This window comes from Ips typographus, linkage group LG3, assembly GCF_016097725.1.
Source record: "Ips typographus isolate SLU linkage group LG3, UJ_Ityp_2.0, whole genome shotgun sequence".
NCBI classification, from domain to species: Eukaryota; Metazoa; Arthropoda; class Insecta; order Coleoptera; family Curculionidae; genus Ips; species Ips typographus.
Genome location: NC_138424.1, coordinates 17,213,276 through 17,227,110, shown reverse-complemented (window position 1 = coordinate 17,227,110; position 13,835 = coordinate 17,213,276). Strand labels below are relative to the sequence as shown.

Sequence of the window (13,835 nt, the reverse complement as noted above, 5' to 3'; positions counted from 1 at the left end):
GGGGCTCAGCAGCACTTTGGCGATGCAGATAGGACGTTCCAACAGGACTCCGCTCCGGCCCACAAATCAAAAGCGACTCAGGACTGGTGCCGGATTTATTTTCCGGATTTCATTTCGTCGAAGGAGTCCACCCTTGCCAGATCTAAATCCGATGGATTACAGTGTGTGGTCTATTTTGGAGACCAGGACCTGTGCTACATGTCACAAAACTTTGGAGTCGCTGAAGCGGTCGCTGCGTCGGGAATGGGACCGATTGTAGACGGATGAGGTGCGTGGCGCGGCAGAAAATTTTCGGAAGCGTTTGGTACTCTGTCGAGACGCGCAAGGAGGCCACTTCGAAACCGACTGAGTATATTATAGTCAAAATAGTTGTTAATTGTTCTTTGCCTATAAATTTGAATTTTGTTGCAAATTAAACATTTTATGGAATTTTTTCAAGTTTTAAATATTTCCAAGAATATTTCATTTTTCCCAAGAAGCTTTAATTACAGCAAAAACAACAAAAAAAACTCACTCTTAGTTAAACGAAAGAGACTTAAACCACTTACGTGTTGGGTAAACGTGGCTCATCAAAAGTGAGCTTTCCAGGCTGTTTGTAAATTAAAAACACGTAACGATGTAAGCCGGTATTTGGTGGGGGTCCGGAACCAATATAGGCCGACAAGACTTCACCTTTGGAAATGTCATTGCCGGGTACATTGCCCACCAGCCAGTGGTGCCATTCCCTGTAGGTAGGTTCTTTACGAGAGGGTGCATCAGGATCTGAAAACAAATTATGCTTGTTACAGGATAAAAAACAAATTTGCTAAGGACAAAATTTCAAGCAACAACAAACAAGGTCGTTCAACTAGCTTTTTTCTTGCTTGTAATGGAACTTCGAAATGTTTTAAATTGTTACCATTTCGTAGATCTCTAGAAGTATTTTTTTATCAGATTATAAAGCTCTGTCAACTATAGTTTCACATGTCGCAAACATATTTTAATACATGGCTTTGAAATTATTAAATCATTTTGCTTGCCAATTGGACAATTATCCGAGGAAGTACAAGAGGCACGCAACGAGGATATCAAGAAGTATAGAGCGGATTTTTCCAGAAAAACATATAATAGATCAGATATAATAAATCGCCTTCTGGTTTCGTCAGATCCTTGCATTTCGAGTTTACGTAAACTACCTATTTAAAAATTAAACTTTTGAGTTATTAGATACTCCAAAAGTAAATAATTCTACGGATACTAAATTTTTAGAGTTAAGTAGTTCTGATGAAGAATAAAAATATCATTAGGTATTATTTTTTTTAATTAAATTAGAAAGATGTTTTTGATATTTTAATATACAAGAGCTTAAAATGAAATCATAAGACACATTGAACCGAATATTACCATTCAGCACTTTACTTTAACTAACAACTACTTATCAACATACAACACTATGTTTAAGCGTGCCAAAGTAATTCCTATATTTAAAAAAGGTTCAAAGTCTGACATAAATAATTACCGTCCGATTTCAATTATTCCTATATTTGGCAAATTATTTGAAAATATCTTAAAAGACTTAATTCTTGATTATTTGCTTGAAGTGTCGTTCTTTTGCGCAGAGCAGTTCGGGTTTCTGTCTGGCAGGTCAACTGTGCAAGCGTTGCGCGCTGTTATATCTGGCGTTGTTGAGGGGCTTGAAAGGGGTGATCAAGTGCAGTTATCTCTTTATGACGTTTCAAAGGAATTTAATTGCGTTGACCACACCCTGCTGTTGGAGAAACTGACAAAGATCGGTTTTGGCCCTGCTTGTCTAAGGTTTTTCGAGTCTTATATGCTGGACCGCTCTCAGTGTGTCGAGGCAAATTGAAAGCTGTCCTCTGTCTTGCCACTAAAGCGAGGTGTTCTGCAGGGATCAGTTTTGGGTCCTCTTTTTTTTTATAATCTACATTAATGAGTATGTAAAGCCAGCCAATTATTATCTGTTCGCTGACGACACAACCGTTATGTCTAGCGGGGCTACACTCTCGGAGCTGTTGTTTCGTTCTGGGGAGGTGCAAACGAGAGTCGAGTCTTGGTTTTCTAATAATAAATTAGTCTTAAAACTCAAGAGTTGATTCTCTCTAGTTCGGATAACGATACTAAGGGTAATAACGTCACTTTGTTGGGAGTGACTATTGATGATCGTCTGAGTTGGAATGCACACATTGACTGCCTTTCCAATAAACTTGTCAATGTCATATTTGAGAGACACATTAGAACTAAAAGTCCTAAGAACGGCATATTTTGCATTGTTTCACTCGAAAATTCAGTATGGTATAGCAGTTTGGGGTGTAATTTACGGTTTTATAATAAGCTTCCTGATTGCATCAGGACACTGGTTGTGCTTTTGAGAGGGCGGTCAAGCAGGTTTTTATTGACGCTTCTTTTTATACCGAGGAGGAATATTTTAATTATGTTTTTTAAAAGTGAGCGTCAGTTTTGTATGTTATTTTATATTTGTATATACATGTATAAGTTTTATCTGTGTGTTTTGTTATATTGTAGATTGTAGGAATTATTTACTTGAGTTAAGATGACTTGCCGCGCATACATTTCATGTATATTGTGGTTAAATAAATAAATCTAAATCTATCTTATGAAATACTCTGTATATTATATTGTCTGATTAATAACTTTTTTAAAAACCTGCTTAAAAAATTCCATTGTGTCATTTATTAAAAATTCTTTAACTGTATTTAAAACTCTTTTAATTATTGCCAAGATTTTTTAAAAATCTACTACTGTGAGCCGTTAGGATGGTCAGGAACCACAAAAGAAGCCAAACGAGGATTTTGATTGGGTTATCTAACCCATAACCTACTTAAATTAAGCCAATTTGGACAAACTTTTATTAATTTTAAGCGTTTTTTCGAATCTATATTAAACAAAAAAAAATGTACGCTATCAATGAGCTTGGCTGCTAGAATATCAAAAACTATCGTACATTTTTATGTTTACTATCGTAAAACATGCACTTTTTCGATTTTTACCAATTTTGCGATTTTTGCAATAACAAAATTTGATGTTGCATATTTTCGAATAACTATTAGTTTATATGTCGGTTTGTATCGTCAAAAGAAATTGTCCCACAAAACCACTAATATGACAGTTACAGGCAATGTATTAAGTATTAAGTTGCCCCAGTTAAACCTATTTCCAAAATTCTTTTTTTCTTACTTAAATCGCAAATTTGCAGTTTCCTTTTTTCCTTCTCCTTTTCTAGAAATAAACTAATATTTATTGAAAATAGGCAACATCCATTTTTGTTATTGCAAAATCGGTAAAAATAATAAACTCTTTATTGCTAGCGCAATTACAAAGTAACATAAGCAACGTTACAAAATACAATTCCGGGTACAACAAAAGAGTACCCACTGGTTAATAATTGACAGTAAATCTATTCAGCAAAAGCTGCATTGAACTCAAATGTGTACAGACACTTTTCCAACAGGAAGCTTATCACAGATTTTCTAATTTTTTTATATTTTCAAGGTAACTAGGACGCAGTTGATATGCTTTGATTGCTATGTATTGTGGTCCCTTTCGAAAAAAGGTTGATTGATGTTGGGGAATTCTCAAATCTCCCCTTGTTCTTGGGACTAAAGTAAGATTGTTGTCATACATGTCCATGTAGCGCACAAAAAGATGCGGGTGTTTTTTAACAAACATTACTAGAGACAAATAATATAGAGATGGCACTGTAAGTATTCCTAGTTCCTTAAAGTATGGCTTACATGATGTTTGTGAAGATAATTTGAGTATACATCTGATTATTGTTTTTTGTGCCACAAAAGTTTTCTGTACATTTGACGATGAACCCCAAAAGATCAGGCCGATACATTAAGACGGACTGTACGCACCCAAAGTAAAAAAGTGTTATACTTTGAGTAGAAATAATGTTTCTTATCCGTCGAAGAAGTGCACAAAGACTGCTCAACTTCGCACACAATCTATCGATTTGATGATATAACGCCAGAAATTTTACGCTATCGGTACATGGAAGTGATTTATGGTTTATATGGACATATAATATAGAAGCCGTTTTATCAATACTTTTACCAAAGTGTAGAAGTCCGGTCTTGTCGGAATTCAAGTTTAAAGAATTTTTATTACACCATTCTAGCATCTCTCTGACTATTCGGCAAGAATCAGTAAACAATTGATTTGTCTACAGACAATAACTGAAGTATCATCAGCATATTGACATATTTTGCCTCTTTCTACATTGAAATCATTCACATACAAAATAAAATAAAATTGAACCTTGAGGTACGCCCTAATTTATTGTGACAGTCAAACATTCTGTTTTCTATTTGTCAAGTATGAACTAATCAGAGAAGCGCTTTGTCCCCTTATACCATAGGAACGTAGTTTATTTAAGAGTATATCATGATTAATTGTGTCAAATGCTTTTGATAGATCAAAATATAAGCCAACCGCATTCTCGCCGGAATCTAGGCGGTTGTGTAGGTACGACAATGTGTTATATTCTCAGTGGATCTCTGAAGTTCGGAAACCAAAGTGGGTTTCAGAAAGTATAGAATGCGCATCCAAAAAATGCACAATTTGTCTTAGATGGCTTTCTCAAATACCTTTGAGAACGCTGAGAGCAAATAAATTGGTCGATAATTGGAGGCGGACTGTTGGTCGCCATTTTAGAAAATTGGCACAAGTTTAGCTACCTTCAGTTTTGTTGGAAATTGTCCAGTAGACAGACATTCGTTCACTAAATCTGCTAAGGGATCGGAAATGTATTCGGCAACTACTTTGAGTATGTTAATAATAATAGTAATTATTAGGTAAACTTGTAAGAATTTGAAATATTTCTTTGCTATCAGCTGGCCCCAAAAAGAGGATTGGAAATAGTTTACTTTGAGTATAGGATGAGGGTATCGCCGTTTGGGATGGTAATTTAAATTGGCAACTAAATGTTTCAGCCACCCAACTCGACTCAAAAAACAGAGCTCCGTCATGATTCTTTAAAGTTATTTCTGTCTCTTTTTTTTGTTTATTTTTCTTTTAAAAAAAGCTTCTAGAACTAGCCAGAACGTTCCAAAGCACTTGGCAACATTCTCAAGCTTCTCAGACCTTTGCACAAGTTTCTAGGACTTGTCACAATGTTATAGAGCCTTCTGCAACATTTCAAAACCTTTCAGATCTTTGAAAAGCTTCTAAAACTAGTCAGAACGGTCTGCCTTTGACGACTTCTAAGGTCCTCAACAAAAACACGGGAAATTTTGAATTTTGGCAAAAACTCAAAAAACGAGATTTTTCGATTTTCCTGAGTTTATGCCAATTTTCCGAGAGCTCCCAATCAAGGGGTTAGTCACTGAGGAGATTTTGCGTTCCAAGGGGAGGAGATCTGGGGAAATTCGGTGAAATCTGAAGACATTTGGGAAGATTCGGGGAAATCCGAAGAAATTTGAGGATATTTTAAGGGAATTGGCAGATTCTGAGGATATTATGACATTAATAATTGCGGTGTTGCCATGTACATTTGTTTTACTTAACTTTTTGACTTGAATATATTGGTATTTTCCTATTTATATGGGATGCTAAATTATAATATATATAAACAGATTGACAGTGATTTCTGCTGTGTAAATCATACCGCCACATAGCCAATCAATCACATTTGACCACTATTGCCAACCTAATTCACAATCACTCCTCCTAGTTTTTGAATAGAGTAGGTATACAGAGTGGGAACTTTCAAGGTGTCCCATCATTGAGATCTTGGAAATGGCAACAGTTACAGGGTTCGTTAAATAGAGAAAAAGTTGCGCCATTTAGTGCCCATTCAAAATGTGTCTTAAAATCCAAGATATCTGCAGTGGTTATCGAATTATTATTATAAAATTACTAAAACTTTTCATTTCCTTTTTTTGTAAATATGTCACTAACTGTTGAGATTAGAACAAAATGTCAAATAGCAAAAATGTATGGTATCTTTCAGCCCATTGTTTGACATAACGGAGATAATTAGAAAAAATGTATTTAGGTCCAAGACCCAAATGATGGGTCATCTTGAAAGTTCCCACCCGGTAAAATACGAAAACAATGCATTTGTCACGTGGTCGCCAACTTTCGTGAATCGGACTGTAATTCTTGCAATGCCAATTTTTCGCACGGCACTGGTTGAGTAAAAGCACAAGTCACATTTTTACTTTAATAAAAGCGCTCTGTAGAGGAAATTTACACAAAACTTTCATTACAAATATCTCAAACTTCATTATTTTTTGTAAGTAGGTACTATACCTACAGCATTACAGTTTGGCCACTAAAAACAATCGTATTTGAAACACCCTCGATTTTACTATTGTTACCAGTGGCGTGGGTATGTCTGTAATTTATAAAAAAAAAAAAACATTTCCCAAACTGTTGTTCCTACTTCTTGCCTGAATACCTACACATTGTAGATATTGCAAACCATTTTTCTTGACATTTTCTAACAAATCACAGATACTTTGTTACAAGTTATACTTAAATCAAACTATTTTTTGATCTGAGATTTATAATATTCATGTGACTAGTAATTTGACATACAACAATGAACCTTAAAAAACTAGAAAAAATTTCTGGGGAGATTTTTTGGTGATTAAAGAGATCTAAGGATATTTGAAAAGGTCTGGGAAAAACGGGGAGGATATCTGAATAATTATAAGAGATCTGAAGATATCTGGAGAAATCTGAGTAAATCTAAGGAGATTTGAGGACATTTTCTGGGGGAGGCAATCTTTTGACCCAAATAATGGACATTTGGGACCTCAAGGAACCTGGGACAACATTTGTTTTTAATGGGACCAAACAGGACCCAAATTTTGTTATAGTGTAAAGTAATTAATACAAACCTGTCATGCACACAGTGTACAATGCATTGCCGTCAGCCTGCCATTTTACTGTGGGCTGATCTTTAACTTGAGTTGGTGTCAGTTCATTGCCTTGGTCGACTTTGACACCACTTGGGTAGCACACCTAAATACAACATAATATTTGTATGGTTTCAAACATAAATTATCTTGCAATGCAACAGATTTTGCATGCAATTATTTTAAGTTACAACACTCTAAGGGCTGGTATTTATACTTCCTAATAAATTTATTTAAATGATACCTAATTAATAGGGATATTACTATTGGGCAGTTCTGTGGCTGGCGGGAAAATTATAGAAGAAAGAAACAGGGGCACTAAAACATTATTTCTAAAAAAGAAGCAACTTTCCTGTCTTTGACCAACACATCACAATAATTCATTTAAAAGTGGATCTAAAATTATCTTTGAAACACTGAAAGCCGCTTAACAGTGCAATAACTGCAACGTTTTTATTGTAAATTTAAATAATTAAAGTAAACAACAATTTGTTATTTTTCTGAAATTCAAGGTTAAAGATAGGTTGTCGCCGGCTGATTACAAATCAGGCAAATAATACAACTTGACATGTAATAAGGACAATAAAATTCCGAGTATTTGAATACCTCGGCTACTTCTTGTGGTGCTACGCAAATAACGTCTGGAACCACTTGGTGCTTTTCCATATTCTTGGATACAGTGGAGAAAAGGCGTGACACTCGTGACAGGAAGGTTGGCCTGCTACGAAGAACGAACATTCTGGAAATTTGGTTATGTTTCGGTGTCAGGTTGTTTTTCTGCAGGCTGTCAAATGTCAAAAAGTGCATCCGCCACCTGTTGTTATTTTCCATGTTTTTAATTCAAACTAAGTACGACGGGTGGCGCTGTCACAAGTAAACAAATATTGTACTTGTGAAAGCCAATACCTTTAAATGCCACTGCCCACCGCCCTCTGTACAAGAAAGCCTAGAATGTCATTTTTAATGGCGGCGTTAGCGGTCATTTAGCGGTTTTCGTTTTGCACACAAACCTATGCAGATGCAGTAGAAAATACGTTTTTTTTTATTTTTTCGTGTAGTTGATTAGAAGTTGTGAGTGAAAAATCAAAGAACGCTTTATTCCTGATCCAGATATGTATAGATATGGTATTTTATACCCAATAAAGTCCAGCCAAAGCAAGTTTGGTTAGAACCTTTTGTCCTGGAAAGTACAACAAACTAATGTGAAAACTGCTCAAAGAAAATTTGGAAATCCTCGAAGCTAGGTAAGCAAAACTGGTAAATGGGTTTTATATTATTACCAAGACCTTTCTTTTAAAATGTAAATGTGCCAATGGAACTTCTAAAAGCTGTCCTGTTTTTTCAGAGTAAACCTTTGTTGCTCTCAAAATGCAGGCGGCCTCAAAATGTAACTCACATACCTATGTATGTAAGAGGCAAAAACAAAGTTTACTGAATGAGAAAGCATATTGTACTTACCACTGAGTATTGTAGTAAAATCATTCCAGTTCAAAGCTTTCAACCACTGTTGGGTTCGAGCAGGGTCTTTTGGACACTCCTGGGCCTTTCACCAAATTGCTTTTACAATTTGGCAAACAACAAGTGGACGGCATATTGTAGAGGCAATAGAATTTAAGTTAAAAAACCAACAACAAATTATAGAACAATGAAGGAACAATAACCATAGTGATAACACAATAAAATGAACACTACACTTTCACTAGAACAACAAACATATAAACGACAATATATAATAGCAAACAAAAAATACTTTGGCAAGTAATCCCAAGTCTTGACTTTAAACCTTAAAAATTAATTTAATCATCGAAAAACTCAATTTCCACAATACAAACAAATGCAAACTGTCAAACCAGTATTTCGGCCATATTGGAATTTTTGGCATGCACCTTCTTGGCTTTCTTGTACAGAGGGCGGTGCACTGCCTCCTACTCATCGTATAATCACAAATAGTTACTTATAAAGCAAGTGACTTAAAACATGTCACATAACAGCATGCATTAAAATTTGCTCAGTACTGTCAGAAGATTGAAATTGTATTTTAGGAACTCACACACACTTGTCTTAGTCTTGGGAAAATAACTCCCTGCTTACGCCATTGAGGGCAAAGTGTTCATTTTAGATTTTGGTAGAAAATTTAATTTTCTACAATTTTTTATCCCTTAACATTTTCCCGAATTTTGCCATAATAAAGCTTCTAGAACTACCCAGAACGTTCTAAAGCCTTTAAATAAGCTTGCCAGATCGTTATACAGCTTTTTGAAACGTCCCAATGTTTTTAAAATCTTCGTAGAAGCATCATCAGCCAGAACGTTCTAGAGCCTTCCGAAACTTTACCAAATCTTTTATGAAGTTTTTAGAACTAGCCAGAACGTTCTAGAGCACTTGATGGCAACACTCCCAAGCCTTCTAGCCCTTTGCCCTTTACCCTTCTAGAACTTGTCACAATGTTATAGAGCCTTCTGCAACATTTCAAAACCTTCCAGATCTTTAAAGTAGCTTCTAAAACTAGTCAGAATGCTCTAGAGCCTTTGGCAACGTTTCCAAACCTTCCAAAACCTTCGCAGAAGTTTCTAGAATTTGTCAGAATATTATAGACCCGTCTAAAACATTACAAAATCTTTTATGAAAGCTTCTAGAACTAGCCAGAACGTTCCATAGCACTTGGCAACATTCCCAAGCTTTACAGACTTTTACACAAGTTTCTAAGACTTGTCACAATGTTATAGAGCCTTCTGCATCATTTCAAAACCTTCCAGGTCTTTGAAAAAGCTTCTAAAACTAGTCAGAACGTTCTAGAGCCTTTGACAACGTTTCCAAACCTTCGCAGAAGCTTTTAGACTTTGTCAGAATGTTATAAAGCCTTCTAAAACATTACAAAATCTTTTATGAAGCTTCTAAACTAGCCAGAACGTTCCAGAGCACTTAGCAACAGTCCCAAACCTTCAAAAGACCTTTGCACAAGCTTTTAGAACTTGTCAGAATGCCATAGAGCCTTTAGCAACGTTCTAAAACCTTCCAGATCTTTGAACAAACTTCTGTAGCTTGACCGAACGTTCTACAGTGTTTTGCAACGTCCCAAAGTTTTCGAAATCTTTGTAGAAGCTTCTAAAACTTGCCAGATTGTTCTAGAGCCTTGTGCAATATTTAACAACTTCTAAAAATTGTCAGAATGATTTACGAGGGTGGTCCAATAAGTACTTAGCCTCGCCACCAGATGGCACCACTATCGTAAGAGAAATTTATTATCGTGTAGTACATAATCTTGGGCGGCTACTGTCAAAATTTTTGTAAAAGAAACACCCTTTTCTATTATAAGTAGTAGTAGTAGTATTGTATTTCGTTTTGCTTTGTAATTTACCTAAATTTCTTGTTTTTGTTTTGCTTTTTGTAGATGATTTATGTTTGTATTAGATTTGTAATTGGCAATTTTTTTCTCTGTTGAAGGACCGAGAAATGCTATCTTATCTAATTGATAAGACTGTGTCTATTGAACAAACATTTGCGATAAAAACGATTTATAAGTGAACTTTTGAAAACAGTATCAATTTGTTCAAACTGGACTTTTAAAAGTGCAAAAAGCGGACAGCGCGACATTTTGGTGAGTTGTTTTTTGAATAATAGTGGATGCTTGAACAATACTGGTATAAAAGATTTTGATATTTAAAAAGACATTTTAACGCAGTATTTTATATTGACGCTATTTTACTACGAAGATGCTTACACTTACTGAAATTTTGGGTATTACCCTTAATCGTATAAAGAAAACGCCAACAAATTCTGTATTCACGTCATATACGATCGTGACGTACCGTAGCCTGCGCGCTGACCCGATTTGTCTCCCTGTGACTTATTTGTATTGGAATGTCTCAAATCCATTGTTTCCAATGACAAACCACGGATCACCCTACAAAATCTTTTATGAAGTTTCTAGAACTAGCCAGAACGTTCCAGAGCACTTGGCAACATTCCCAAGTTTTTCAGACCTTTGCACAAGTTTCTAGGACTTGTCACAATGTTATAGAGTCTTCTGCGACATTTCAAAACCTTCCAGATCTCTGAAAAAGCTTCTAAAACTAGTCAGAACGTTCTAGAGCCTTTGGCGACGTTTCCAAACCTTTGCAGAAGCTTCTAGAATTTGTTAGAATGTTATAAAGCCTTCTAAAACATTAGAAAACCTTTTATAAATCTTCTAAAACTACCCAGAACGTTCTAGACCCCTTAGCAACAGTCCCAAACCTTCAAAGGACCTTTTCATAAGCTATTAGAACTTGTCAGAATGTCATAGAGCCTTTCGCAACGTTCGAAAACCTTCCAGATCTTTGAACAAACTTCTGTAGCTTGCCAGAACGTGCTACAGTGTTTTGCAACGTCCCAAAGTTTTCGAAATCTTTGTAGAAGCTTCTAAAACTTGCCAGATTGTTCTAGAGCCTTCTGCAATATTTAAAAACTTCTAAAAATTTTCAGAATGATATACGAGGGCATGGCACCACTATCGTAAGGGAAATTTATTATCGTGTAGTACATAATCTTGGGCGGCTACTGTCAAAATGTTTGTAAAAAAAACACCCTATTCTATTTTAAGTAGTAGTAGTAGTATTGTATTTCGTTTTGCTTTGTAATTTACCTAAATTTTTTGGTTATGATTTATGTTTGTATTTGTAAATGGCAATTAGATAAAATTTATTAGGCAATTTGGAGATTAAGGACCGACAAATGCTATCTTATCTAATCGATAAGACTGGTGTATATTGAACAAACATTTTGTTCAAAACCGTATCAATTTGTTTAAACTGAAGTTTTAAAAGTTTTTTTTTTTTTTTTTTTTTTAATTTTGTGATGCACCTAATCTTAAGATTAACAAGCATCCTAAATATAACCTAATTTACTACAGTGATTTAACTGTGACATTCCCAGCGGTCCATCACAGGTTTTCGCGTGTTTCGCACCTGGTCAACTGTTGTGCCTAACCCGCACTGTACTCTGCTTTTTCACAGTTCACTTCACAGGTTCACAAGCTCAAACGGTTTAGTTCTTTTGAGCCTCCTCACTGTGTTCTGGTTGTCTAGCAGTTGAAGCGCTTCAACATTCGGATGGTTGTGGAGTCTTTCTTCATGTCTCCTGGCTGCTATCGCTATTTCTTCTTTGACTGTCCGCACCTGTAGCTCCCGATGCAGATCCTCATTCCGAACATACCAGGGTGCATTTACAATGTTCCTTAGTACCCGATTCTGAAACACTTGTAGGCAATTGTAATTGCTTGGTTTGGTACAACCCCACAACGGAAGGCCATATGTCCACACTGGTTTAAGGACCTGCTGGTAAACCAGTAGTTTGTTTTTGATGGAAAGCTGCGAATCTCTTCCCAGTAGCCAATACATGCTTTTATATTTGAGTTTTAATTGTTCAGTTTTCATTTTAACGTGAACTTGTGAAGCTTGACATCAAGGTTAAGACCTAAATATTTAGTAGTTTGTTTGCGAGGAATTATATTGTTGTTTAATTGCACTGAAAGATGGTTTACTTTTCTATTTGTAAAATTCATATGAACAGATTTATTTTCATTTAATTTAATCCGCCACTGTGCAGTCCACGCGTTTATGGCATTTACTGCATATTGAAGATTGGCAGTTGTCTCTTCTATGGAATTTCCCACTGCTAGAACTGCAGTATCGTCAGCAAATGTTGCTAGCTTTATGCTATCTGTTACAGGTATGTCGCAAGTATATAACAAGTATAGCACTGGTCCAAGGACACTGCCTTGGGGGACTCCAGCGTTTATGATTTTTAATTCCGAGTACTCGTTCTCTTGTTTGATTCTGAAGGTTCTTTGACTTAAATATGATTCTAATAGCTGTGTATACTGCAATGGAAAGAGCACCTTTAATTTCTTGATGAGGCCATCATGCCAAACTTTATCAAATGCCTGGGCGACGTCTAGAAAGACGGCGGAGCATATCTCCTTCTTTTCTAGGCAGTCTTCAATTATTTCTGTTATTCTATGTACTTGATCCACTGTAGAATGTTTGTTGCGAAACCCAAACTGATGGTCAGGAACCATCTGTCTTTCATCAATGATTTTCTTCAGCCTTGTATGAAAAAGTTTCTCAAATAATTTTGATAGCACAGGTAGGAGAGAAATGGGTCTGTAAGATTTAGCTTCGTTTACGGTTTTGCCGGGTTTTGGTATCATAATTACGTCTGCCGTTTTCCACAACATAGGAACGTATTTCAAGCGAAACGAAGCATTAATTAAATGGGTAATTTTAATAACCCCTTTTTTTGGGAGTTGTTTAAGTATTTCTCCCGTAATTAAATCATAACCTGGAGCTTTTTTGGAGTTTATGTTTTCTTTTATTTCTTTGATTACCTCCTTTGGTGTTACTAATTTTATTTCTAAACTTTTTTGTGTTGTTTCTGTTTGAGGACATTCTGCTTGTTTCTCGTTTGGTTGGAAAATATTTTGCAGGTAAGTGGCAAATAGAGCAGCTTTTTGTTTGTTGGTTCTAGCCCAGATGCCACTCTCTTCTCGAATTGGAGGTATTGATTTTATTGGTCGATTTAATCTTTTAGCGGCTTTCCAGAGTGAATAATCTGAGTTCTGATCATCAGTTAGTTCCCTAAGGTACTTGTTTATTGACTCATTTTTAATTTCTTGAATTTCCCTCTTTAATTGTTGCGTTAGGTTGTTTAGTACAGTTTTATTTTCTCTCGTTCTGGACTTTTGCCACTCTTTTCTAGCTCTCCTCTTCTCTTTTATAAGATCGCGTATTTCCTTGGGATAGTTTATTCCAGCGGTTCTTCTTCTTATTTCTGGGGTGTTATTCCATGCTGCTTGCTGAACATCAATAATGAATTTTTTTGATTCTAATTCTAATTGCTGTATTGATTTGATAGGTACGTTCAACTTAATTCTTTCGTGAATTTCCATTTTAAAACTTTCCCAGTCAG

General features: G+C 35.7%; 2 protein-coding genes across 6 annotated transcripts in view; one reads left to right on the top strand and one right to left on the bottom strand.

The window, feature by feature from the left end:
* The window catches only part of LOC145725779 (phosphatidylethanolamine-binding protein homolog F40A3.3-like), a 276,881-nt gene that overhangs the window by 4,731 nt on the left and 258,315 nt on the right, over positions 1 to 13,835 (bottom strand). For 2 of the 3 annotated variants that reach the window (XM_081974632.1, XM_081974631.1), the window contains exons 2-4: positions 7,494 to 7,585; positions 6,870 to 6,993; positions 549 to 762 (exon numbers count right to left, since the gene is read on the bottom strand). In XM_081974632.1, the coding sequence (XP_081830758.1) occupies positions 549 to 762; positions 6,870 to 6,993; positions 7,494 to 7,553 (398 nt within the window). In that variant the 5' untranslated portion in view covers positions 7,554 to 7,585. Of the gene's footprint in view, positions 1 to 548; positions 763 to 6,869; positions 6,994 to 7,493; positions 7,641 to 13,835 lie in introns of those variants that run through there. The other variant, XM_081974630.1, reaches the window with a different exon arrangement.
* Positions 9,512 to 13,835, top strand: part of LOC145725774 (kelch-like protein 17) — a 105,339-nt gene continuing 101,015 nt past the window's right edge. For 2 of the 3 annotated variants that reach the window (XR_014177395.1, XM_081974623.1), the window contains exon 1: positions 9,512 to 10,485. The gene's annotated coding sequence lies outside the window, so the exon portion shown is untranslated. The remainder of the gene's footprint in view (positions 10,486 to 13,835) is intronic. The other variant, XM_081974622.1, reaches the window with a different exon arrangement.